The sequence below is a fragment of the Anomaloglossus baeobatrachus genome, chromosome 3 (genome assembly GCF_048569485.1).
Source record: "Anomaloglossus baeobatrachus isolate aAnoBae1 chromosome 3, aAnoBae1.hap1, whole genome shotgun sequence".
Lineage (NCBI taxonomy): Eukaryota > Metazoa > Chordata > Amphibia > Anura > Aromobatidae > Anomaloglossus > Anomaloglossus baeobatrachus.
Window position 1 is genome coordinate 38604290 of NC_134355.1, and position 24130 is coordinate 38628419.

Sequence of the window (24130 nt, forward strand, 5' to 3'; positions counted from 1 at the left end):
ACCTCCGCAGCCTTGTGAGTTTTACATGTTCTAATCATAGCATTTCTGTATGCAAGGTGTCGATTCGTATTGAATTGATGATGCCCTACAACTTTGTAATTCACTTTTTTTCTCTATCTCATTCCGTTTTTGAGATAAAAAATGGTAACTCCGTTGTTTTCCACCAGGTGGCGCTATAGGTGGTTTCATTGCATAGTGCATGGCTACTTACTATACCTAGACACCACTTCTATGCCTATAGCTGCCGCCGTTCTCAAGTTAATGGCGGTGGACAGGATATGGGTGGACACACTGTATGTCTAAAGATGCTATTGACATGAAATTCTCAACAGATGTCGATATAACAACCAATCCAATCCACAAAACTGAAGAAATCATAGCACAGATGTACAAAAATTTAGTGATGTGTAATAATGAGAAATTAAATAGGGAAAAATAATTGAACACATGAAGATAGAAAGGTGCAAAAAGGCATGGAAAGTCATGACACCAGCTGAAATCTATCAGTAATTAGAAAGCAATTCTGCCACTTAGTGAAAAATTATATCAGCTGGTTCAACTGATGACCTATAAATAGGTTTCTCATTATCAAGGTGCCACACAAGAAACATCTCATGATGGATAAAACCAGTGAGCTATCTCAAGACTTTTGAAACCTTATTGATATAAAACATATTGATGGCATTGGTTACAGAAGAATTTCTAAACTACTGAAGGTTCCAGTCAGCCCTGTTGGGGCCATAAATCGGAAGTGGAAAAAATATCAATTCGCCATAAACCGGCCACAACCAGGTGCTCCCTAAAAGATTTTAGACATATGAGGGCAAATAATTATCAGAAGAGTTTTCCAAGAGCCAAGGACCATCTGTGGAGAGCTACAGAAAGACTTGGAATCAGCAGGTGTAATTGTTGAAAAGAAAACAGTAAGTAATGCACTCAACCTCCATGGCCTGTATGCACGCTCACCACGCAAGACTCCATCGCTGCATAAAAAGCAGGTTCAAGAGCATTTAAAGTTTGCCTAATAACATTTAGACAAGTCTGCGAAATACTGGAAGAATATAGTCTGGTCAGATAAGACTAAGATGGAATTCTTTGGATAACATAATACACACCATGTTTGGAGGCCAAAAGACAAATCACTTCAAAAACACCATACCAACAGTGAAGTGTGGAGGTGGAAACACCATGATGTGGGGTTGTTATTCAGCATATGGCACTGGCAAAGTTCATATAATTGAAGAAAGGATGAATGGACAAATGTAACGAGACAGGCTTGATAAAAATCTGCTGCCACCTACCATGATGATGATCACGAAAACAAGGGTGGACATTCCAGTAAGACAATGATCCTAAACACACAGGCAAGGAAACCCTCAAGTGGTTTCAGAGAAAGAAAATAAAACTGCTAGAATGGCCGAGCCGATCACCGGAGCTAAATCCAATAGAAAATTAATGGGAGGAGCTAAAACTCAGAGTTCATAAAGGGACCTTCAATAATTGAAGATTGTTTGAGTGGAAAAATGGGCCAAAATCCACCTGAGCAATGAATGTGACTAGTTTCTCCATACAGGAGGTATCTTGAAGCTTCATCACCAACAAAGGCTTTTTAGACAAAGTATTAAATAGATTTCAATGTGTTCAATACTTTTTCCCTGTGTAATTTCTCAGTCTCACACATAACTTATTTTATGGACATCTATGGTTTGATTTCTTTGCCTGTGTGGATTGGATGGATTGTTACCGACATCTGGTGAGAAATTCATGTCAATATCACATTTAGAAATATATATAATTAGAAAATGTTTTCAATAATTATTTCACCCGCTTTATGCTTTAAATTGAATTATGTTTTTGTAACATTTGGTCAGCCAAATTCAGTACTTTCTTCATTCTTTTGGATAGGGATCTCCTTAACTAGAAGATGTATCAAAGCTAATGTTTGAGTCCAGAATGTACATGGGCCTTACCGGTTGGGGATCTTTGGTGTTGGCAACTTGTGTATTATAATTATAATATTATCCCCAATATAAAAAAAGTTATCATCTCTGTAGGGCATAAGTGATAGCTTTGTGATCAGCTGGGCCCAACCTACTGGGCCCCCGACTGATCCTCAGAACTGGGCCTTAAAAATTCCCAGTTGGAGTGGAGCGACGACCGCACATGCACTGCATTTATTGTCTGTGTGACTGCCAGAGAAGCGCACGCAATGTGTTTGGCTGTCTCCAGCAATCTCGGGAGAGTGAAGAGTTTCATTTCTGACAGGGTCTCATTTTTTTGGATATGTGGGGTCCCAGTGGTTAGACAACCACCACCCACAAAGTAATCCCCTATCTTGTGGGTGCTGGTAATAACCCTTTAAAGTAGTAGGGTCAAAGCCTATAGATGACTGAATTGGATTGGGCCAACTGTAATTTGTTTTAAATTTTACAAAAACTTCGGATTCTTCTTTAAGCACCACTCCAGTGTTTCTTTTATTTCATCGCTGGAGTGGTGCTTTAAATGTAAGTCCCCTGCCCCTTGTCTTATACTCCCCTGCTGCCGTCTTCATCTGTTTCCAGCGTTTCTCCCTTCGCTATCTGGCAATTTGTGACCTGGGTACAGCTATAGTATTTCATGGCACGTGCCAGAGGTCATCACTCAATATAACTCTATAAGAGCCTCATTCTGGCTCTGATAGATTTGTTAAGAGATTTTGACCTAACTTCTGACTTCAGGCCAGTCAGAAGTTATGACCACAAGATGGTTCCGCGGACCAGAACAGCGCTGAAGAGGGATGAAGCCTCCTGATGGTAAGTATAAGAACACGGGCAGGGAACTTCCATTCAAAGCACCAGTTCCACGACGAAAAAGTAACGCTGGAGTGGTACTTTATTATCTGCCATTTTGCAAATTTGTAGCTGGCCAGGAAAGGAGAGAAACTTTATAATACTCACCTAGGTGTGACGGGGTATGCAACAGAGCAGTAAGTTAAGCCAGGCCGAGAAACAATCCAAAGGGCTTTATTGGAACCACAAAGATAAAGCACCAAACATGAATATAAATCCTTAAAGTCTGCATGGAGTCCACAATAAAACAACAGATCCGGGGGCGCCTCCCGGTATTGCGACGTCAGGGAAAATATGGCAATGGTCCTTATATGAGTTCCTTGAGTCCAACAGGGTGAACAACAAAACACAATCTCACGTGGCCACTGATCTCCAATCTGTAACAGTCCATACACAGGCTCTAGGATCCAGCCTCAGCTATAGATCCGAGTCCTTCTCCAGCCGAGATCCAACTAACTGACTAACATGGGTCTCATTGTTCTCTTCTCCTGGGATCAGCCCCTCAGGTGGGCAGAAGGGCCCACCTCCCCTGGACATTTGTTCCATGAAAGGACTCTAGACATCCTGGCTCTATTCTGTCTACCAAGTTGTGGATTGGAGGAGTCCCATGCTGAGAAGAACAAACAATCTCTCACTAGAAGTAGTACACACAGGACAGTCAAGGAGGGACAGACTATTACACCATGAGCACAGGCTAGGGAGGGACACGCTGTTACACTAGGCGCTCACCTGTCCCACCACCACAGCCCCCTGAGCTGTTCTCTGCGCAGCTTCTTTTCGTCTTTCCTTCTGCACACAAGAGGCTTCAGAGGACTTCTTGGGATTGGTAGATGAGTGGATGATTTTCTATCCAACAGTTATCAGGGTCCAGCAAAACAATCTTAACCTCCTTGTTGGGCATAAATATAGAGGGGCAAATATTGTGGTCATACAGTGGACCAAATGGTGTATGCTCTATGTGAGAAGATTACTATATTAGTGGTACTATACAAGACACATAATGGGGACTCATTAATGTATCTTGTACTGGAGCCAAGAAATACCCCATAAAGCATGTAAAAAACTGAAAGATGGAGTTTTAATAGTAGAGGTCAGCAAAAAAACAAGTCTTGTTACTCTGGTCGTTCCACCATGGCTGCCGGACCATGCCAGTTATGGGTTCTGCAGATTATATTTTTTTAGCCAGAATCTCGGGCTCCTTTTGCACTTAGACCTAGAAAGCGCAAGAGGTGCCCAAGATGGTGAGCTAAGGATACCAGCAGCAGAAGTAAATTTGCAATAGTGATGCCTCCTAGGACCTCATTGCAAGCCTGACGGCAATGAAAATGTTTTTGCTCAACTTTTTGTTAACTGAAAAACCATTGTCATGGGTGTGTCACAGATGACAGTTAGTCATGTGGTTTCTGGTCATAGAAGATCACAGCATTTGGCTGCACAGAATGCTCCTGGACTCTCTATTGTTCCTGCTGTCAGTATTCATTGGTATAGGTAGCTTTCCTGCTGGATTCGTGTCTCCTACTTTTGGTCGTGGACCCGTAGAAGCCTAATTACAGGCGAAACGGCCGTCATCCTCAGTGAGGGGTCGGTATCAAGGTCTCCTCCCGCCTTTGGTTTTACTCTGCACTGAAGCTTGAATAAAGTTCATCCGGCACAGCAGCTGATTTTGTGGTAATTTCCTTTACTTCCTTGACTCTCCTACTTTTGGACCCAGCAGGAGCTCGACTTCTACCCAGCTGTTGATCATCAGTATTCTCTTGGTGCTTAAATACCCCTTCCCTCCTTGGACTGGTGCTGGTGATATTATTCAGTTAATTCAAGCCTTGGTTGCAAGCAGGTGGTTTGTACTCCTCTGTTGTATTGTTGCTGAAAACTTTGCTGAACTTCTGCCCGAGGTATCTGTAGTTAAGTAGTTCATGCTTTTCCCACTGTGTGTCCTCTTTGTTGTCGTCTTTAGTGTTTAGTGGGGTTGACAAAGAGTTAATCTCATCCTTTCCCTATTTAGGGTCCAGCACTAGGGATACTAGGGTCAGGTATCCGGCTCGGTGCATAGGTGAGGAACCTATCTAGGGTGGTGAGGGACCCAGGGACCAGCAGTAGGTATACCTAGGGTCAGATATCCGGCTCGGTGCATAGGTGAGGAACCTATCTAGGGTGGTGCGGGACCAAGGGACCAGCAGTAGGGATACCCAGGGTCAGGTATCCAACTCGGTGCATAGGTGAGGAACCTATCTAGGGTGGTGAGGGACCCAGGGACCAGCAGTAGGTATACCTAGGGTCAGGTATCCGGCTCGGTGCATAGGTGAGGAACCTATCTAGGGTGGTGCGGGACCAAGGGACCAGCAGTAGGGATACCCAGGGTCAGGTTTCCGGCTCGACAAATAGGTGAGGAACCTATCTAGAGTGGTAAGGGACCTCGGGGACTAGCAGTAGCTTTAGTCAGGGGTCACCATCTTCCCCTTCCCTAGACACAGAGTTTCCCTTCTCTTTTGCTGTTCGCTTGGTTTTTCCCCGTACCTAGTGTGACAATTTTGAAGGTTTCTGTCTTTTGAATTGCAAAATATAAAAGGTTCTAATTGTCAGAAATTTTGACATTTTATTTTAAAACTTACTACAGTTATCCAAAACTATCCCCTGAAAGGCAAGAAGAAGATAGTCCGCCTCACTTCCCACGCCGCCCTAGGTCAGGGCGCACATTGACTCTACATACTACAGGGTCCTACTTTCTTTTTATATTTCTGACACTTTTATTCTTAGCAGTAAAAGTACACTTTCACATTTTCAGTATTGGCTTCATAGATGGAGCGAGGCAGTTGCAGTTCATTGGGCTTTTTCCGTATAAGCGGCCGTGCACAGAGAACACGATAAAGTCATTGGTTTTCACAAATTGTTATTTTTTCTCTCCGTTTACTTCCCCAGATCCTATCTGTAAATGTATCTCCTTTTCTATTCAGCGTATAAGTCAATTGTGCCATTGTCATACAGAAATGAGCCATTGTTCTGTGCGACGCTAGAAAGAGACATTTCAAAGAGAGTTTAACGCTGTGAGCGGAGTCGGAGATTTAAGACAGAAGAAGACATTTTTTATCTTTTATATCCTGTGAAGGGAAAGTTCAAGTATTTGAACTTTTCTCAAATGTATAAATGCACAGAGCAGATGAATCCCGGCTGCTCAGTTCCAGAGATAGTTATTCCATACTGACGCACTAGTACGGTATTCTTGCTACTAACGTAAAGGAACTTAATTTGCAGTTACCTACTATATCAGGAATACAGGGATGGAAAACACCCTTATTTTACAGGGGTAATCCAACAAATGTTTGTCCTCATTCATTGGAAAGAGGATAACTTCCTGATTGCTAGTTGTTTGACCATGGGGACCCCAAACGATACGGATTCTGGAACCCAGGGAGCACTGCACAGCCCGTTCTAGTCTGAATAAACCCCCACTCCATTCATTGTCTATGTCACGGAGTACGAAATGACAGAACAGGGCTGGCCCTCAGACTTGAAACCTTGCGCTGTCCCTTATCTCAGAGGAAGGCTTGATGGTAGGCAGGTCTGTGCCCCCAGTGTGACCCTAACTCCTGTCCAAGCCCTGATCTTACTCCCACTTGGGGCGGGCCGGAAACACAGTAACAAAACCCCACAGAAATGTCACGGACTACTCGTACATATGCAACTCAAACACAAAGAAAAGACTATACATGTACAGGGGACTAAAGAAAAATGAAATAAACGACAGGGAAACTTCCACACACTCAAAATAGCAACTACAGATCACCATAAAGTTGATCACCACAAAGACAGGAATCGTTGGAGCTATGCTGAAGCTATTATTGGCGCTGAGTAGCAAGGTCCAGTATCTTATATAGAAAGGAAACGGCTGTGATTGTAATTAGCAACCTGAGCTCCAGCAGGGTTTCCCAAGGTCACCAGGAATTAACTCCTGCGGGACTGAGGAACAGAACACATGAAACAGCCGACGCCCGGCTCTGGCTGAACAACTAGGAGGCTTTTCGGGCTCTGCAGTGTGAACAGAGCCTGACGCCACCGTGACACCTACTGATTCTGGACCTGAACACTGCATGACACTATGGGACTGAAAGAGGAACCCAAGTACAACGCTCTGCTACTTCCAAAAGTCCCATAGACCATGACTGGTGCAGAGGCAGAACATGCGTATCTCCACTCCATTTCTACCACACGGGGCTGTGGAGAGCCACCTTTTAGGGATTTCATAGGTCCTATAGATAGAAGATATCTTTCAGTTGTGGAAGATCTCCTGATCGAAATTCAATATAATCTCATGACATGCCATTAAAGGGAATTGTCAGCAGGTTTTTGCCTTGTAATCTGAGAGCAGCATGATGTAGGGGCTGAGAGCCTGATTCCAGCGATGTGTCTCTTACTAGACTGTGTTTTGCTGTTTTAATACAGTCAGCAGGAGATTATCAGTACAGGACTAGATGGCTCATGCCATCTAGTCCTCCAGCTCTGTGATGCCCTTTTCCACCACTGATTGGCACATTTCTGTATACATTGTCAGAAAGTTGCTCATCAGTTGTGTGGGCGGGGCTAGACAGCTCAGCATTCTGAGCGCTGTTAGATCTTAGGCTGAGAAAACAGGGATTTTTATCAAAACTGCACCAAGCAAACCAGCAAGTGATGCATTGCTGAAATCAGGGACTTTGCCCCTACATCATGCAGTTCTCAGATTACATAGAAAAAAACTTGCTGACAGATTCCCTTTAAAACTTTCATCAGGATGATATTCACGTCCATACCACTGGGTGGCCACACAAAGATACATCTATATATATAATTGCCTTATTCTGTCTGTCTGTCTGTCTTGCTCCAAAATTGTGTCCTTACGGTGACACAAAGCTGATTGGCCGCTGGGCTCGCCATGGCCCCGCCCCCCCACACGGATTGGCCGCTCGCCCAGGCTCCGCCCCCCCACGGATTGGCCTCTCGCCCTGGCACCCTGTACGCATTGGCAACTCGGCCACGCCCCGCCCCCTCACGCAATGCACCCTCGCTTTGGCCCCGCCCCCCGAACGCATTCCCCGAACCGACACGGAGCCATGACTCCCAGGTGAGTACTGTACCCCCGGGAGCCCACATCAGCGTACGCCGCCAACCCAGCTGACACATACCCTTGCATTGCTGGGGTTGCCGCCGTATGCTGGTGTGGGCTCCCGTGCAAGCGGGCGACGGGATACGCTGGTAACCATGGTAGCATAGTTACCAGCGCATCAAAGTCCTGCAGCGGCGGAACATACACACACACACACATCAGATCACACTCACTCTCACACACACACATCACATCGCATCCACACACTCACAACATCCTGGGATATCGCTTGCTTCTCGGCGGCGATACTGTGCAGTGAGCTTCCAGGACCTGACGGCGGATCACATGGCCAGAAGCATGTGGTATCTCCGGATGTTGTGAGTGTGAGCGTGTATGTGCAATATCGTCAGTGTGTGTGTGTGTGTGTGAGTGTATGCGATCGAGTGTGTGTGATTGTATGCGATCGAGTGTGTGTGAGTGTATGCGATCGAGTGTGTGTGAGTGTATGCGATCGGATGTGTGGGAGTGTGTTCTGATGTGTGTGTGTGTGTGAGTGTTTGCGATCGGATCTGTGAGTGGCGGCAGAGGAGCACGGCGTGCTGGGGGAGGCTGGAAGGAGAGAGGCTGATCCTGGGGAAGGCTGGGAGAGGGAGGCTGATGCTGGGGTAGGCTGATGCTGGGGTAGGCTGATGCTGGGGGTGGCTGGGAGGGTGTAGGCTGATGCTTGGGGAGGCTGAGAGGAGAGAGGCTGATGCTGGGGGAGGCTGGGAGGAGAGAGGCTGATGCTGGGGGAGGCTGGGAGGGGGAGGCTGATGCTGGGGGAGGCTGGGAGGAGGGAGGCTGGGAGTAGAGAGGCTGATCCTGGGGAAGGCTGGGAGGGGGAGGCTGATGCTGGGGGAGGCTGGGAGGAGAGAGGCTGATGCTGGAGGAGGCTGGGAGGAGAGAGGCTGATGCTGGGGGAGGCTGGGAGGAGAGAGGCTGATGCTGGGGGAGGCTGGGAGGTGAGAGGCTGATGCTGGGGGAGGCTGGGAGGGGGAGGCTGATGCTGGGGGAGGCTGGGAGGGGGAGGCTGATGCTGGGGGAGGAGGGAGGCTGGGAGGGGGGAGGCTGAGAGAAGAGGCTGATGCTGGGGGAGGCTGAGGCTGGGAGGAGAGAGGCTGCTGCTGGGGACAGAGAGGCTGATGCTGGGGACAGAGCGGCTGATGCTGGTGCAGCATGGGGGATTGAGCACGGTGGGGGGTGCGCAGCATGGGGGATGGAGCACGATGGGGAGTGCGCAGCATGGGGGATGGAGCACGTTTGGGAGTGCGCAGCATGGCGGATGGAGCACGTTTGGGAGTGCGCAGCATGGCGGATGGAGCACGTTTGGGAGTGCGCAGCATGGCGGATGGAGCACGTTTGGGAGTGCGCAGCATGGCGGATGGACCACGTTTGGGAGTGCGCAGCATGGCGGATGGAGCACGTTTGGGAGTGCGCAGCATGGGGGATGCAGCACGATGAGGAGTGCGCAATATGGCGGATAGAGCACGTTTGGGAGTGCGCAGCATGGCGGATGGACTACGTTTGGGAGTGCGCAGCATGGCGTATGGAGCACGTTTGGGAGTGCGCAGCATGGCGGATGGAGCACGTTTGGGAGTGCGCAGCATGGCGGATGGAGCACGTTTGGGAGTGCGCAGCATGGCGGATGGAGCACGTTTGGGAGTGCGCAGCATGGCGCATGGAGCACGTTTGGGAGTGCGCAGCATGGCGGATGGAGCACGTTTGGGAGTGCGCAGCATGGCGAATGGAGCACGTTTGGGAGTGCGCAGCATGGCGCATGGAGCACGTTTGGGAGTGCGCAGCATGGCGGATGGACCACGTTTGGGAGTGCGCAGCATGGCGGATGGAGCACGTTTGGGAGTGCGCAGCATGGGAGATGGAGCACGATGGGGAATGCGCAGCATAGGGGATGGAGCACGATGGGGAGTGCGCAGCATGGGGGATGGAGCACGATGGGGAGTGTGCAGCATGGGAGATGGAGCACGATGGGGGTGCGCAGCATGGGGGATGGAGCACGATGGGGGGTGCACACCTCCCCCCAACACACACACACACACTGGGAACCATAAACACCGCCCTACACAGACACCCACACACACAGACAACGCTGCACACACACAACACCCAACACACAAACACCGCGGCATACATAAATATACGCACATACCGCACAACACACACATTGCACAAAACATACCTCCCCCCAAAACACATCACACCCACACAAACCGCGCAACACACACACAACGCTACAGACACACAGCGCTCCACAAACAACGCAACACACATACAACATCGCTCTCACCCCCCGCCACACCCAGACAACACCCAGAACATGTACAGCGCCCTACACAAACACTTGGTAACTACACACAACAACATCTATATATATATATATATATATATATATATATAAACAAAAATCATACATGAACTACACAATACGTAAATTCTAGAATACCCGATGCGTAGAATCGGGCCACCTTCTAGTATAGCATAATCATCTACCGAAAGAGTATCACAAAGCTACTCCTTATTCTAAGCTGGTCATGATGTAAGCTGCCCATAGACATAAGATCTTTCCCAAAAGCCAACATATTTCTTTGTGGCTCAGCCACATTATCTCTGTGCCCACCTCTGTGACATATGTATGGGAAACAAAAACAGGATACTTGGTGTGAAAACAGCAGTGGGCATTGAACTTTGGTGAACTCATGCTGTCACCGCTTGTCCCTGCCCATGGCTGCTCACACACTACTATATGACTTGCTACAGTGACCTGGTGTGACCTCATGAGGTCATCTCAGTTCACTGCAGTGATTATCACACAGCTGTGTATGAGTTTGCAGTAACTCCTCTCCTTGCCAATGAGGAACGATCTGTTCTTCATTGACTGGGACACTGAGTCTTGGAACATCATGGGACCCCCTTTTGGATTACATCGGACCGTGGATTAGGCGGGGAAATAAATTGGTGAATGAGTGTGTCTTTTGTCTTTATTTCTTTAATAATTTTCTCTTTTAATCTTTCACGTTTGCTTTTGGGGAATGTTGTGGCACATTTCTATGAATTACTGCATAGTTTTTTTTTTTTTTAAATAAATTTTTAATAAATTGAATTATTAAAATGTAGTAAAATGTAGGGGCAGAGATCCTGATTCCAGTGATGTGTTGGGGATGCTTGCTGTAGTTTTCATAAAATCCCTGTTTTATCAACGGGAGATCTAGCTGTTCTCTAAATACTGAGCTCTGTATAACCCCGCCCACACCACATTAGGAGCTTAAGATGAACCCTGTGCATAGGCAGGAAGCTGCCAATCAGTGGTGGGGGTGTGTGGTTGGACTAGGGGCGTGGTTGGACTACATGGCAGAAGGTTTACTATTCCTCTATTGATAATCTCCTGCTAATAAAGCAATGATTTTATCAAAACTACAGCAAGCAGCCCAGTAAGTGACACACTGCTGGAATCAGATCCTCTTCCTCTTTCTTATGCTGCTCTCAGATTAGGTAGAGAGAACCTGCTGATGGATTCCCTTTAATACAATGCCTACAGTTGGCGTCTGATATGATTCCTTTCTACGTTCACATCATTTCATTCCTAATCACACTACATTCTTGAAGCAGCGGTGACGGTCCTGGAAATCTCTCCCCGATCTCGTGCGTTTGCCAGAAGACTTGACCTATTTAAATCAGGACGAAAAAGTGCTTTGTGTCAAGCAGGATGGAAAAAATGTTTCATCGCATTCATAGACCCTCACATTTGTCTCCTCCATTATATTATGCTGTTACGTTAAATGAAAGCTTTCCCAGCCTTGTCTGACGTTCTGATTATTAAACCGCCCCGCCATGCACAGCAGTAAAGGACCGCTAGGGTGTATTATCACTGATACCGGTAACATAACCTCTTACACAGAAATGTTTGCTTTGTTCACATGTCTGTGACCCTTTATCAAAAAAAATAAAATATTACAGGGAACCTGAAACTTGGATTGGGGTCACTAGACTACACCAGCATGTAGTGTCAGACTGGAGCCACAGAGACCACCAGAAAATGACTCTGGGGGCATACTGATCAGCTACATGCAAATATTACATTCACAAATGTCTGTAAAATGAGGGATGACATGCTTCCTTGGTCTGTACTTATTGAAAAAAGTGTATTGTGCCAACTACTGATCATTTTTGGGTGGTAGGCGTAGCGCTGGCATCCGTCGCTCTCCTTTACCACAGGGACGCGCGCTTACTCACCGCCATGGCCAGCTCCCTCCATGCTGCCTGGCATCCCTGCTCTCCTCCACATGAGTTCCTCCTGCTTACGCCTTCCAGGGCCTTAGCACACAGCACAGGGCCTCCGGGAATGCTTTTAAGGCGTGCGTGTGCACCACTGCCCTTCTCTTAAAGGGCTATCATGTCACTCCCAGGATAGGCTGAGAGGAACTGGGTATTTAGGACACTCTCCCACTAGGGGAGGTGCCTGGTCAACGTCCTAGTTTAGCTAGTTAGTTCTCTGTGCTCTACCTAGCTAGTTGTCAGGTCTCCTTGTCCATCCCATCCTATATGCCGTGGTTGGTGCTAGAGACTCAGCATGTCTTGGCTGTGCCATCTGCCTCGGCCATTCTGGTGGTCCCAGCCTTGTTAGAGACTTGGCAAGTCTGTCTTGCCAATGCCATCTGCCTCGGCCATGCCAGTGGTCACAGCTTTGCTAGAGATTCGGCCTGTCTGTCCTGGCCGTGCCATCTGCCTCAGCCATCTTTGTGGTCGCAGCTTTTCTAGTGACTCTGCCTGTCTGTCCTGGCCATGTCATCTGCCTCTGCTACCCTGGTGGGCCCTGTCAACTCTAGTGACTAAGCCTGTCCACACCTGTGTCCATCTCTGCCCTGGGAGTCAGCTGACACAGTCCTGGACTCTACCCAATAAAAGGGTAGGCCCGGGTTCCCCTGTGGTCCAGTCGCAGCACCATCTTTAGTGGCGATCATTGCAGTAAGTGACATAATACTGCAAAGGTGCCCACCGGAGGATTCTCCTGCTCTCTTGTGGGTCAGTCCGAGCCTGCCAGCATGTCATCACGCAGATTGGGATTAGAGTTCCATACATACACATTGTCACATGGTCCTACTCCAGTATCATATAATTAATAGAGCAAGAGATGAGTGAACAGTCCCAAGAACCTTTATTACATGCAAACCGTAAGATTCATAAAACAATCCACCACACAGAGGGTAAAATAGTCCAGAAATGGAATAAATTCCCCAGGAGATGAGTTACACTCCTCCAGCAGTCTTTTCCAGGGTAATAAGAGTCTCTCTGGGGGTTGGCCGTAGAATCAGCGTCCCACAAAGGATGATTCTTACTTCGTCCTTGTCCTCCTCAGGCAAAATGCTTATATCCAGAGGTAGGCAGACAGGTTGGATGGTTTTCAAACCCCCCCCCCCCCCCTCCTCAAACCTAGGGACGGTGAGCTGTGGCAACACCTATTGTGATTGGTCGAGCTTGTGCGATCAGCTGAGTATAGAGAAGTTACCTATCATTGTAATTCTGCCTCTCATGATAAGGAGTATGATGAAAACTCCCTGAGATGACAGGAAATATCACTCTAAAAAAGCCTCAGTGGCCAGTTTGAGAATTGAAAAATTACTAATTTTTCTTTTTTAATAAAGTTTCATATGAAAAAATGAATGCCTAAACTATATAACCCCAACAAAACCATAACTTAATAACCAGATCTCATCTTTTAGTGGATGGTGGTCGGTCACAGCCCAAAATATCAAACTAAAACCACTGAAATAAATCACAGTAAACCAGTACAAAGCGTTGTGCCGCAGCCACACTCCCGGCGCGGGTAGCTTTTGCACCGATGGAACCCAGGACAATACACTGCTTCACTGTGCATGCGGCAATTCCAGTAAAGGCTCTATACCTTTATACCCTATCGTCAGTAAGTGCAAGGGATTTACACAGATGGAACCCAGGTGTCACGATGTGACTGCAGGATAACGAAGGACAGGAGGCTCCTATGCTGTCCCTCACATTAGGGGACCCTAGGTTATCCCTGACCTCCAGATTACTCCCGAAGGTAGAGATGCCGGAGTCCTATGCCTTACTGCTCTCTAGACCAGATCTAATCTGTTACTTCCCAGGGAAGGAAGGGGCAGGAATGTGATTAAGCTAACACACCCCAAGGCCTTGGGGTACTCAGTACCAAGCCTAGTATCACAGGAACATGTCACGAGGAAAAAAACTGTGGAAAAAGAAAGCGCAATAGGGTCTTACCCCAATATATATAGGGTGAGGCAAAGAGTAATACTACTCACCAAAAAGGGTTGTGTAAGTCACAACACCTATAACAGCATGTAACACCAAGTCCCGGCAGCGGTCCCCATAAGGCAGATAACAGAGAGTAGTAGAGATGGGTTTCACAGCCGCGCCAAAAGACCACTGGATCCTCTTTAAGATTAATGCTTCTTTATTTCATACACAGGTCAAGTCAACGCGTTTCAGGAGACGCAGCTCCCTTCTTCAGGACAAACCAGCAAAGAATCATCAAATCTAAGATTTGATGATTCTTTGCTGGTTTGTCCTGAAGAAGGGAGCTGCGTCTCCTGAAACACGTTGACTTGACCTGTGTATGAAATAAAGAAGCATTAATCTTAAAGAGGATCCAGTGGTCTTTTGGCGCGGCTGTGAAACCCATCTCTACTACTCTCTGTTATAGCAACATGTCACGGTTATTGGCCGATGCCTGGTTCCGTGACCCTGGGGTTCACTTAAAAAGGGGAATAATGGAGAAATGGAAATAAAAATAATAAAGTTTTTCGTGACGCCACATGCAGTATGCGGCTAGGTAAGGAAGGTAAGGAAAGCTGCCGCTGCAAAGGGCAGGATTGTGTGTGTTTGAGTGGTGTTTACTGGCACTGGTCCTCCAGGAACCCGAGGTTAGCACTGCACCCGTTACTGGGTGCAATACTCTGTGGCACCTGATGCCTAAGGGGCGCCACAATGGTAACACAGATTAAGCGTGACAGCAACAAAAACACAACTCACTACAAACTCACAGGAACAAACAGTAAAAAAATAAGGAGAAAAGCAAGAGCAGGAAGGCATCAACAAAAAGACAACAAGGAGGAGACTTGGTAATGCCAGACGTCTGATGCAACTATGATTTCTCCATCTCTAAGTCCTACCTGCTTTATGTACTGTATGTAGATGTAGATACAATGGTCATCATTGGAACTGATTAATACATTCATAGTAAGTTCAATCCCTTTGATTCTGGAAATTTTTGACATTGGTTTACCTCCATCACAGGTGTCTTGCTGGCAGCCATGAAAACATAACGTCGGTCCAGGTGCCCGGTGGGATTTTAGAAAATACTGACAGTTCAGAAGAGTTACAGCCGTGTACACATTATAAGTACTCTGTCACTGCACAAAACAGCGAGGGTCAGCTGCAGAGCTCTTGGTCGGTGGTCCGCACCCTTGAAGCAACTCCTGAACATTTAGACCCACCAATTGCCGAAGTAACAAGTGCATATTCAGTGCGACTTACCTGGACGACTCCCACAAGACCCCATGGAACTATAAGAAAATATCTCATCATGTATCAAGAGAGCGCGAGCGAATCTACATCCGCCACGTTCAACGGGTCAACATTAACGGTGTTGGTAAGTCATAAATGTGTGATATTATATGCAACTATTGGTCTTGTACTGGCAGATCATCTCCACCTGTCACACTACACTCCTCAACATTGAAATTGCAACACCACGAAGGAGAAATGGTGGTTGATGATCTGCAAATGTTAAGAAAATGGATATAAAATTTTCAAAACATCTTGATATATTCAGTATTGAGAATGAGCCCTCCACCTGCAGAAATCCCCACCCTTACGGCCTTGACTGCTATCAATGAGGTTATTAGTGGTTGTTTGAGGAAGGTTCTGCCACGCTGAATGGACTTAAGGTGGTGTCACACACAACGACGTTGCTGCTAAGTCACCATTTTCTGTCGCTGTCGCTGTGTGTGACATCCAGCAAGGAGTTGGCCCCTGCTGTGAGGTCGCCGCTCGTTGCTGAATGTCCTGCTTCATTTTTTGCTCGTCGCTCTCCGGCTGTGAAGCACACATCGCTGTGTGTGACAGCGAGGGAGCGACGAACTGAAGCGAGCAGGGAGCAGGGCGACGGCTTCTGGCAGCCTGCGCTAAGCTGTAACCACGGCAAACATCGGGTAACCAAGGGAAGCCCTTTCCTTGGTTACCCGATATTTACATTAGTTACTAGCACCGCCGCTCTCACGCTGTCAGTGCCGGCTCCCTGCACATGTAGCCGGACTACACATCGGGTAAATAAGCAAAGGTTTGCTTATTAACCCGATGTGTACTCTGGCTAGAAGTGCAGGAAGCCAGCGCTAAGCGGTGTGCGCTGGTAACCAAGGTAAATATCGGGTAACCAAGAGAAGTGCTTTCCTTGGTTACCCGATATTTATCTTAGTTACCAAGCTTCCACGCGTCGCTGCTGGCTGGGGGCTGGTCATTGGTCGCTGGTGAGATCTGTCTGTTTGACAGCTCACCAGCGACCATGTAACGACGCAGCAGCGATCCTGATAAGGTCAGGTCGCCCGTCGTCATCGCTGCTGCATCGCTATGTGTGACCCCACCTTTAGGCACAAAAAGCATAACAACTCGCTGCTGGCAGCTACTGTGTGGTTGTCGACCAAATAATGTCCCTGTTGTGCTCAAAGGGAGACAAGCCCAGAGACGCTGCAGCCATGGGAGCACGTGCAGGCCACACAGGCTGTTCACAGTTACACAAGCAACATACAGTCTGGCGATGTCCTACTGAAAGACGGCTCCTGAGACACTTTGGAGAAAAGACTGCACCACTGGTTCCATGACCAAATCAATGCAACGTGGAGCTGTTTGTGCACCTGGAATGATGACTGGAGAGAACAGTCTACCATACTTTATGCCACCCCACGCCATAATCTCTGGAGTAGGCCCAGTGTGACGTTCTAGTGTGAAGGACTCTTCATGGTGTTGCCCACATGGTCTCCAAGCCAATCTTCAGATATAATTGTATCCAAGACAAAAGTGGGATTCATCGCTGAAGATGACAGACCACCGATTCAGCCTCCAGATTCTGTTTGGACACCACGTGGGCAACGCCATGAAGAGGCCTTCACAAGAGAACAACACAGCGCTCCACCTTCTGGGATTATGGTGCAGGAAGGCACAATGTACGGTAGCGAGTGTATAAGTGCAGAATTTGGTGCTCTTACTCAATACTGAATAAACTGAGATGTTTTTCCATTTTTTTTCCAATTTTTCATCATTTCCATATCATTAACCTGTCTAGTCAACCTGTGATTTATATAACTCTATGACTTTATCTTCCTGATATTGTAATTTCTATGTTGGTAAATGTATCTATGCATCTATTTATGTCATATCTATTTATTAGAGATGAGCAAAATGATTTGCAAGACCTTGGTCCAGCGAATACATTGCTTGCCCATAGCCACTGGACCAGAACAATGTGAACTCCTAACTACCGTCACCTCTTCTGATTGGTAGGCTAAGCATGACATCATGTGCGTGTCAGACCACAATAATATCTATCCCTCTATCTATCTATCTATCCCTCTATCTATCCCTCTATCCCTCTATCTATCTATCTATCTATCCCTCTATCCCTCTATCTATCCCTCTATCTATCTATCTATCTATCCCTCTATCTATCTATCTATCTATCCCTCTATCTATCTATCTATCTATCCCTCTATCTATCTATCTATCTATCCCTCTATCTATCCCTCTATCCCTCTATCTACCTACCTATCCCTCTATCTATCTATCTATCTATCTATCTATCTATCCCTCTATCTATCCCTCTATCCCTCTATCTACCTACCTATCCCTCTATCTATCCCTCTATCTATCCCTCTATCTATCTATCCCTCTATCTATCCCTCTATCTATCTATCTATCTATCTATCCCTCTATCTATCCCTCTATCCCTCTATCTACCTACCTATCCCTCTATCTATCTATCTATCTATCTATCTATCTATCTATCTATCTATCTATCTATCCCTCTATCTATCCCTCTATCTACCTACCTATCCCTCTATCTATCTATCTATCTATCTATCTATCTATCTATCTATCTATCTATCTATCCCTCTATCTATCCCTCTATCTACCTACCTATCCCTCTATCTATCTCTCTCTATCTATCCCTCTATCTATCCCTCTATCTATCTATCCCTCTATCTATCCCTCTATCTATCTATCCCTCTATCTATCTCTCTATCTATCTATCTATCATCTATCTATCTATCAATCATCTATTGTGACTTGAAAAAGTATTCAAATCCCCCTGGCTCATATTACAGGACTGCGCTGGTATCAATGAGCTCTTTATCACCAGCCAATCTATCACATGTAAGCAAAGGCAGACAACACAGCGAGGGGCTGGATGTTATACACAGGGGATTGGGGCTGGATAAAATACACTGGGGACAATGGGACTGAATGGAAAAAAAAAAACACAATTCATTGATAAACACATAGGTTCCAATACTTTTTTTCCCATAAAAGATACAGTAGATACAGTGCTTTGAAAAAGTATTCATACTCCGTGAACTTTTCCACATTTTTTCACATTGCCCACACAACCTTTAATGTATAATGTATTTTATTGGGATTTTACATGATACACCAACAATTGTACATGGTTCTCTAAATATTAGAAAAATATCAATCTGAAAATTGTGACATGCATTTGTTTCCAAACCCCCGGTAGTATGATACCCCTAAATAAAATCCTGAGTGACTAATTACCTTCAAAGTCATCTAATTAGTAAATTGAGTCCACCTGTGTATAATTTATTCTCAGTATAACTACACCTATTCTGTGAAGGCCCCGGGGGTTTGTTTGAGAACATTAGGGAGCACCAGACAGGTCAGGGATAAAGATATGGAGAAGAGTAAAGCAGGGCTAGGTTATAAATCAAATGACACAACTGCAAACTAACCTAGACATGGCCGCCCACCAAAACTTACATCCCAAGCAAGGAGAGCACTAATTAGAGAAGCAGCCAAGAGGCGCATTGTCACTCTGGAAAAACCGCAGATATCCACAGCTGCGGTGGGAGAATCTGTCCACAGGATAAGTATTAGTCATGTACTCCACAAATCTTTATAGAAGAGTGCCAAGAAGAAATATTTTTTTTTAATCAAGACATAAAAATTCCTCTTTGCAGTTTGCAAAAAGTCATGTAGGGACACAGTGAGCATGTGGAAGAAGGTGCTCAGGTCAGATGAGACCAAAGGTGAACTTGTTGAGCAAAATGCTGTGTATGAAAACTAACACTGCACATCACCTGAAAACACCATTCCCACCGTCATACATGGTGGTGGCAGTATCATACTGTGGGAAGGCTTTTCTTCATCAGGGACAGGGAAGCTGGTCGGAGTTGATGGGAAGAGGTATGGCCCTGGTGTATAACATCAGGCTCCATTGTCCCCGGTGTTTAACATCCAGCCCTATAGCCCTGTATAACATCCGGCCCCATTGCCCCCAGTGTATAACATCCGTCCCCATTGCACCCCATATATAACATCTGGCCTCATTGCCTCTGGTGTATAACATCCGTCCCCATTGCCTCTGGTGTATAACATCCGTCCCCATTGCCTCTGGTGTATAACATCTGGTCCCACTGCCCCCCCAGTGTATAACCTCTGGCCCTTCACTGTGCCATTTGCCATTACCAATATGTAACAAAATGTCTGGTGGTGCAGAGCTCACTGATACCAGCGCAGTCCTTTAATAGGAGCCACTGGTGTAACAATTCTGTTCATGACATTTCTTCCTCCTAAATCTTCCCCCATCACCTGTGAGTGATATTATTGAGAAGTGGAAGGAACTGCAGCAACTCAGCCATGAAATGGAGACCCCCGTAACGTTAGAGAGCGGGGGGCCAAGTGCTGAGGATCAAAAGGGGCAGAAAATTCACCAACGTACTGCTGACTCCATAAGTGAAGTGTCCAGACCTCTCCTAGTAATAACATCAGCACAAACACTGCGCCTGTCGGGCTCTTTCTTGTGATGGAGTGCAGTGCTTACAAGCTCTTTCCTGTAAAGCTTGTAAGCCCTGCTCTGAAGCTGTATCACTGAATTTCGTCAGCTTCTGTGCCTTTTCACTCCTACAAACACCGCTAGTGGCACAGTTCAGGCCAGCGGCTTGCTCCAAGCTGACACTCTTCAGAAGCGCTGGGGTGTGGTACGCTCCTGATGATCTGTCTATCTGCCTAAAAGATTTTTCAAAAATTACAGCAAAGACCATGGGGAAAAAGTGGGAAAAGGGATTTTTTTTAATTTTTTTAAAGGGACGGTACTCTTCATTGTGCCTTATTTTGTATAGTGATCACCACTAGACCCAACACGTTGGCCCACCTTGGTTTAGGGATGGCATTATTTTCTACCCAAAGGCTTGTAACAAGAGAATCATACTCGGATGACTCATTTTTTTATGGTTCATAGAAGACTAAAGTGAAATTCAGCAGCTGTTCAGGACAAGTGACCACTCTATCAGCTGTATTATAACCTCCTAATAGAGAGGGAATTGCGCTCCAGCACGGGGTTAGCGGTGATTATCGGCAGGTGAGTGCTTTATTGAAGTTGAAAAACCATTAACATTGATAGAGTAATTATTTCAACTTGAAAGTAATTACCTTGATGGGTGATAACCACTTCACTGTTCCGTGGCGCGCGGGGCTTGCGCCGGCGTCAGCTCTGCGAGCTATACAAAAAAAAAAAATGACGAGAATACTGCAAGCATTGAATTAGTAAATTCCCTGTAAAAATCCTGTGCAGTAAAATCAAATGATTTCAGCCTCAGCAAAACTTAATTTCCCACTTTATTCTGGACATAAATCCGGCATTTTCCTTCTTCGTTTCTCGCTATTATACACTTTGCACGACGGTTAAACCCATTCTAAAATATTTATTTAAGATGCGAATGCTTTTGATCAATAATTTATACACAATTGTTATTTTATTATTGTAGATTTAGCCAGCGCGGTCTCAGATTAGTACAATTCTTTATTTCTTTTATGGATTTTGTACTGAAGCCGGACTTTAACCCTATCTGTCACTCCAATATCTACCGGTCTATCCATCAAGATATATAATACATATTAGAAAGAGATCATATATATATATATATATATATATATATAATGTATGTAAAGTGTTGTGGAATTAACAGCGCTATATAAATGAATAAATATTATTATATTATATACATATATATATATATTATATACACATATATCTATAGAGAGAGACATGTATGTATTTATATATATATATATATATATATATATGTAATATAATAATATTTATTCACTTATATAGCGCCATTAATTCCACATATACACATACAGTTAGGTCCAGAAATATTTGGACAGTGACACAAGTTTTGTTATTTTAGCTGTTTACAAAAACATGTTCAGAAATACAATTATATATATAATATGGGCTGAAAGTGCACACTCCCAGCTGCAATATGAGAGTTTTCACATCCAAATCGGAGAAAGGGTTTAGGAATCATAGCTCTGTAATGCATAGCCTCCTCTTTTTCAAGGGACCAAAAGTAATTGGACAAGGGACTCTAAGGGCTGCAATTAACTCTGAAGGCGTCTCCCTCGTTAACCTGTAATCAATGAAGTAGTTAAAAGGTCTGGGGTTGATTACAGGTGTGTGGTTTTGCATTTGGAAGCTGTTGCTGTGACCAGACAACATGCGGTCTAAGGAACTCTCAATTGAGGTGAAGCAGAACATCCTGAGGCTGAAAAAAAAGAAAAAATCCATCAGAGACATAGCAGACATGCTTGGAGTAGCAAAATCAACAGTCGGGTTGATTCTGAGAAAAAAGGAATTGACTGGTGAGCTTGGGAACTCAAAAAGGCCTGGGCGTCCACGGATGACAACAGTGGTGGATGATCCCCGCATACTTTCTTTGGTGAAGAAGAACCCGTTCACAACATCAACTGAAGTCCAGAACACTCTCAGTGAAGTAGGTGTATCTGTCTCTAAGTCAACTGTAAAGAGAAGACTCCATGAAAGTAAATACAAAGGGTTCACATCTAGATGCAAACCATTCATCAATTCCAAAAATAGACAGGCCAGAGTTAAATTTGCTGAAAAACACCTCATGAAGCCAGCTCAGTTCTGGAAAAGTATTCTATGGACAGATGAGACAAAGATCAACCTGTACCAGAATGATGGGAAGAAAAAAGTTTGGAGAAGAAAGGGAACGGCACATGATCCAAGGCACACCACATCCTCTGTAAAACATGGTGGAGGCAACGTGATGGCATGGGCATGCATGGCTTTAAATGGCACTGGGTCACTTGTGTTTATTGATGACATAACAGCAGACAAGAGTAGCCGGATGAATTCTGAAGTGTACCGGGATATACTTTCAGCCCAGATTCAGCCAAATGCCGCAAAATTGATCGGACGGCGCTTCATAGTACAGATGGACAATGACCCCAAGCATACAGCCAAAACTACCCAGGAGTTCATGAGTGCAAAAAAGTGGAACATTCTGCAATGGCCAAGTCAATCACCAGATCTTAACCCAATTGAGCATGCATTTCACTTGCTCAAATCCAGACTTAAGACGGAAAGACCCACAAACAAGCAAGACTTGAAGGCTGTGGCTGTAAAGGCCTGGCAAAGCATTAAGAAGGAGGAAACCCAGCGTTTGGTGATGTCCATGGGTTCCAGACTTAAGGCAGTGATTGCCTCCAAAGGATTCGCAACAAAATATTGAAAATAAAAATATTTTGTTTGGGTTTGGTTTATTTGTCCAATTACTTTTGACCTCCTAAAATGTGGAGTGTTTGTAAAGAAATGTGTAAAATTCCTACAATTTCTATCAGATATTTTTGTTCAAACCTTCAAATTAAACGTTACAATCTGCACTTGAATTCTGTTGTAGAGGTTTCATTTCAAATCCAATGTGGTGGCATGCAGAGCCCAACTCGCAAAAATTGTGTCACTGTCCAAATATTTCTGGACCCAACTGTATATCTATAGAGAGAGACATGTATGTATATATATATATATATATATATATATTTCTGTATTTTCATGACTCTGAAAATTGTAGATTCACATTGAAGGCATCAAAACTGTGAATTAAAACATGTGAAATGAAATACTTAAAAAAGTGTGAAACAACTGAAAATATGTCTTATATTCTAGGTTCTTCACAGTCGCCACCTTTTGCTTTGATTACTGCTTTGCACACTCTTGGCATTCTCTTGATGAGCTTCAAGAGGTAGTCACCGGAAATGGTTTTCCAACAGTCTTGAAGGAGTTCCCAGAGATGCTTAGCACTTGTTGGCCCTTTTGCCTTCACTCTGCGGTCCAGCTCACCCCAAACCATCTCGATTGGGTTCAGGTCTGGTGACTGTGGAGGCCAGGTCATCTAGCGTAGCACCCCATCACACTCCTTCTTAGTCAAATAGCCCTTACACAGCCTGGAGGTGTTTGGGGTCATTGTCCTGTTGAAAAATAAATGATGGACCAACTAAACTCAAACCGGATGGAATAGCACGCCGCTGCAAGATGCTGTGGTAGCCATGCTGGTTCTGTATGCCTTCAATTTTGAATAAATCCCCAACAGAGTCACCAGCAAAGCCCCCCCACACCATCACACCTCCTCCTCCATGCTTCACGGTGGGAACCAGCCATGTAGAGTCCATCCGTTCACCTTTTCTACAAAGACACGGTGGTTGGATCCAAAGATCTCAAATTTGGACTCATCAGACCAAAGCACAGATTTCCACTGGTCTAATGCCCATTCCCTGTGTTCTTTAGCCCAAACAATTCTCTTCTGCTTGTGTTGCCTGTCCTCAGCAGTGGTTTCCTAGCAGCTATTTTACCATGCAGGCCTGCTGCACAAAGTCTCCTCTTAACAGTTGTTCTATAGATGAGCGGGTGTGACCAAAGTTTTGGTCTGTACTGTATATATATATATATATATATATATATATATATATATATATACATTCAGTAGATAAATATTAGACAGTCAGATCAATAGATACTAGATGTATATATAGAATTTTACAACACGATAGATGATACAACAATAGAACACTGAGTACACCCCTC

At 45.3% G+C, this 24130-nt stretch overlaps 1 protein-coding gene across 1 annotated transcript in view; it reads left to right on the forward strand.

The window, feature by feature from the left end:
- The window catches only part of USH2A (usherin), a 1098211-nt gene that overhangs the window by 953917 nt on the left and 120164 nt on the right, over nucleotides 1-24130 (forward strand). The window contains exon 60 of the mRNA XM_075339131.1: nucleotides 15250-15604. Within this exon, the coding sequence (XP_075195246.1) occupies nucleotides 15250-15604 (355 nt within the window). The remainder of the gene's footprint in view (nucleotides 1-15249; nucleotides 15605-24130) is intronic.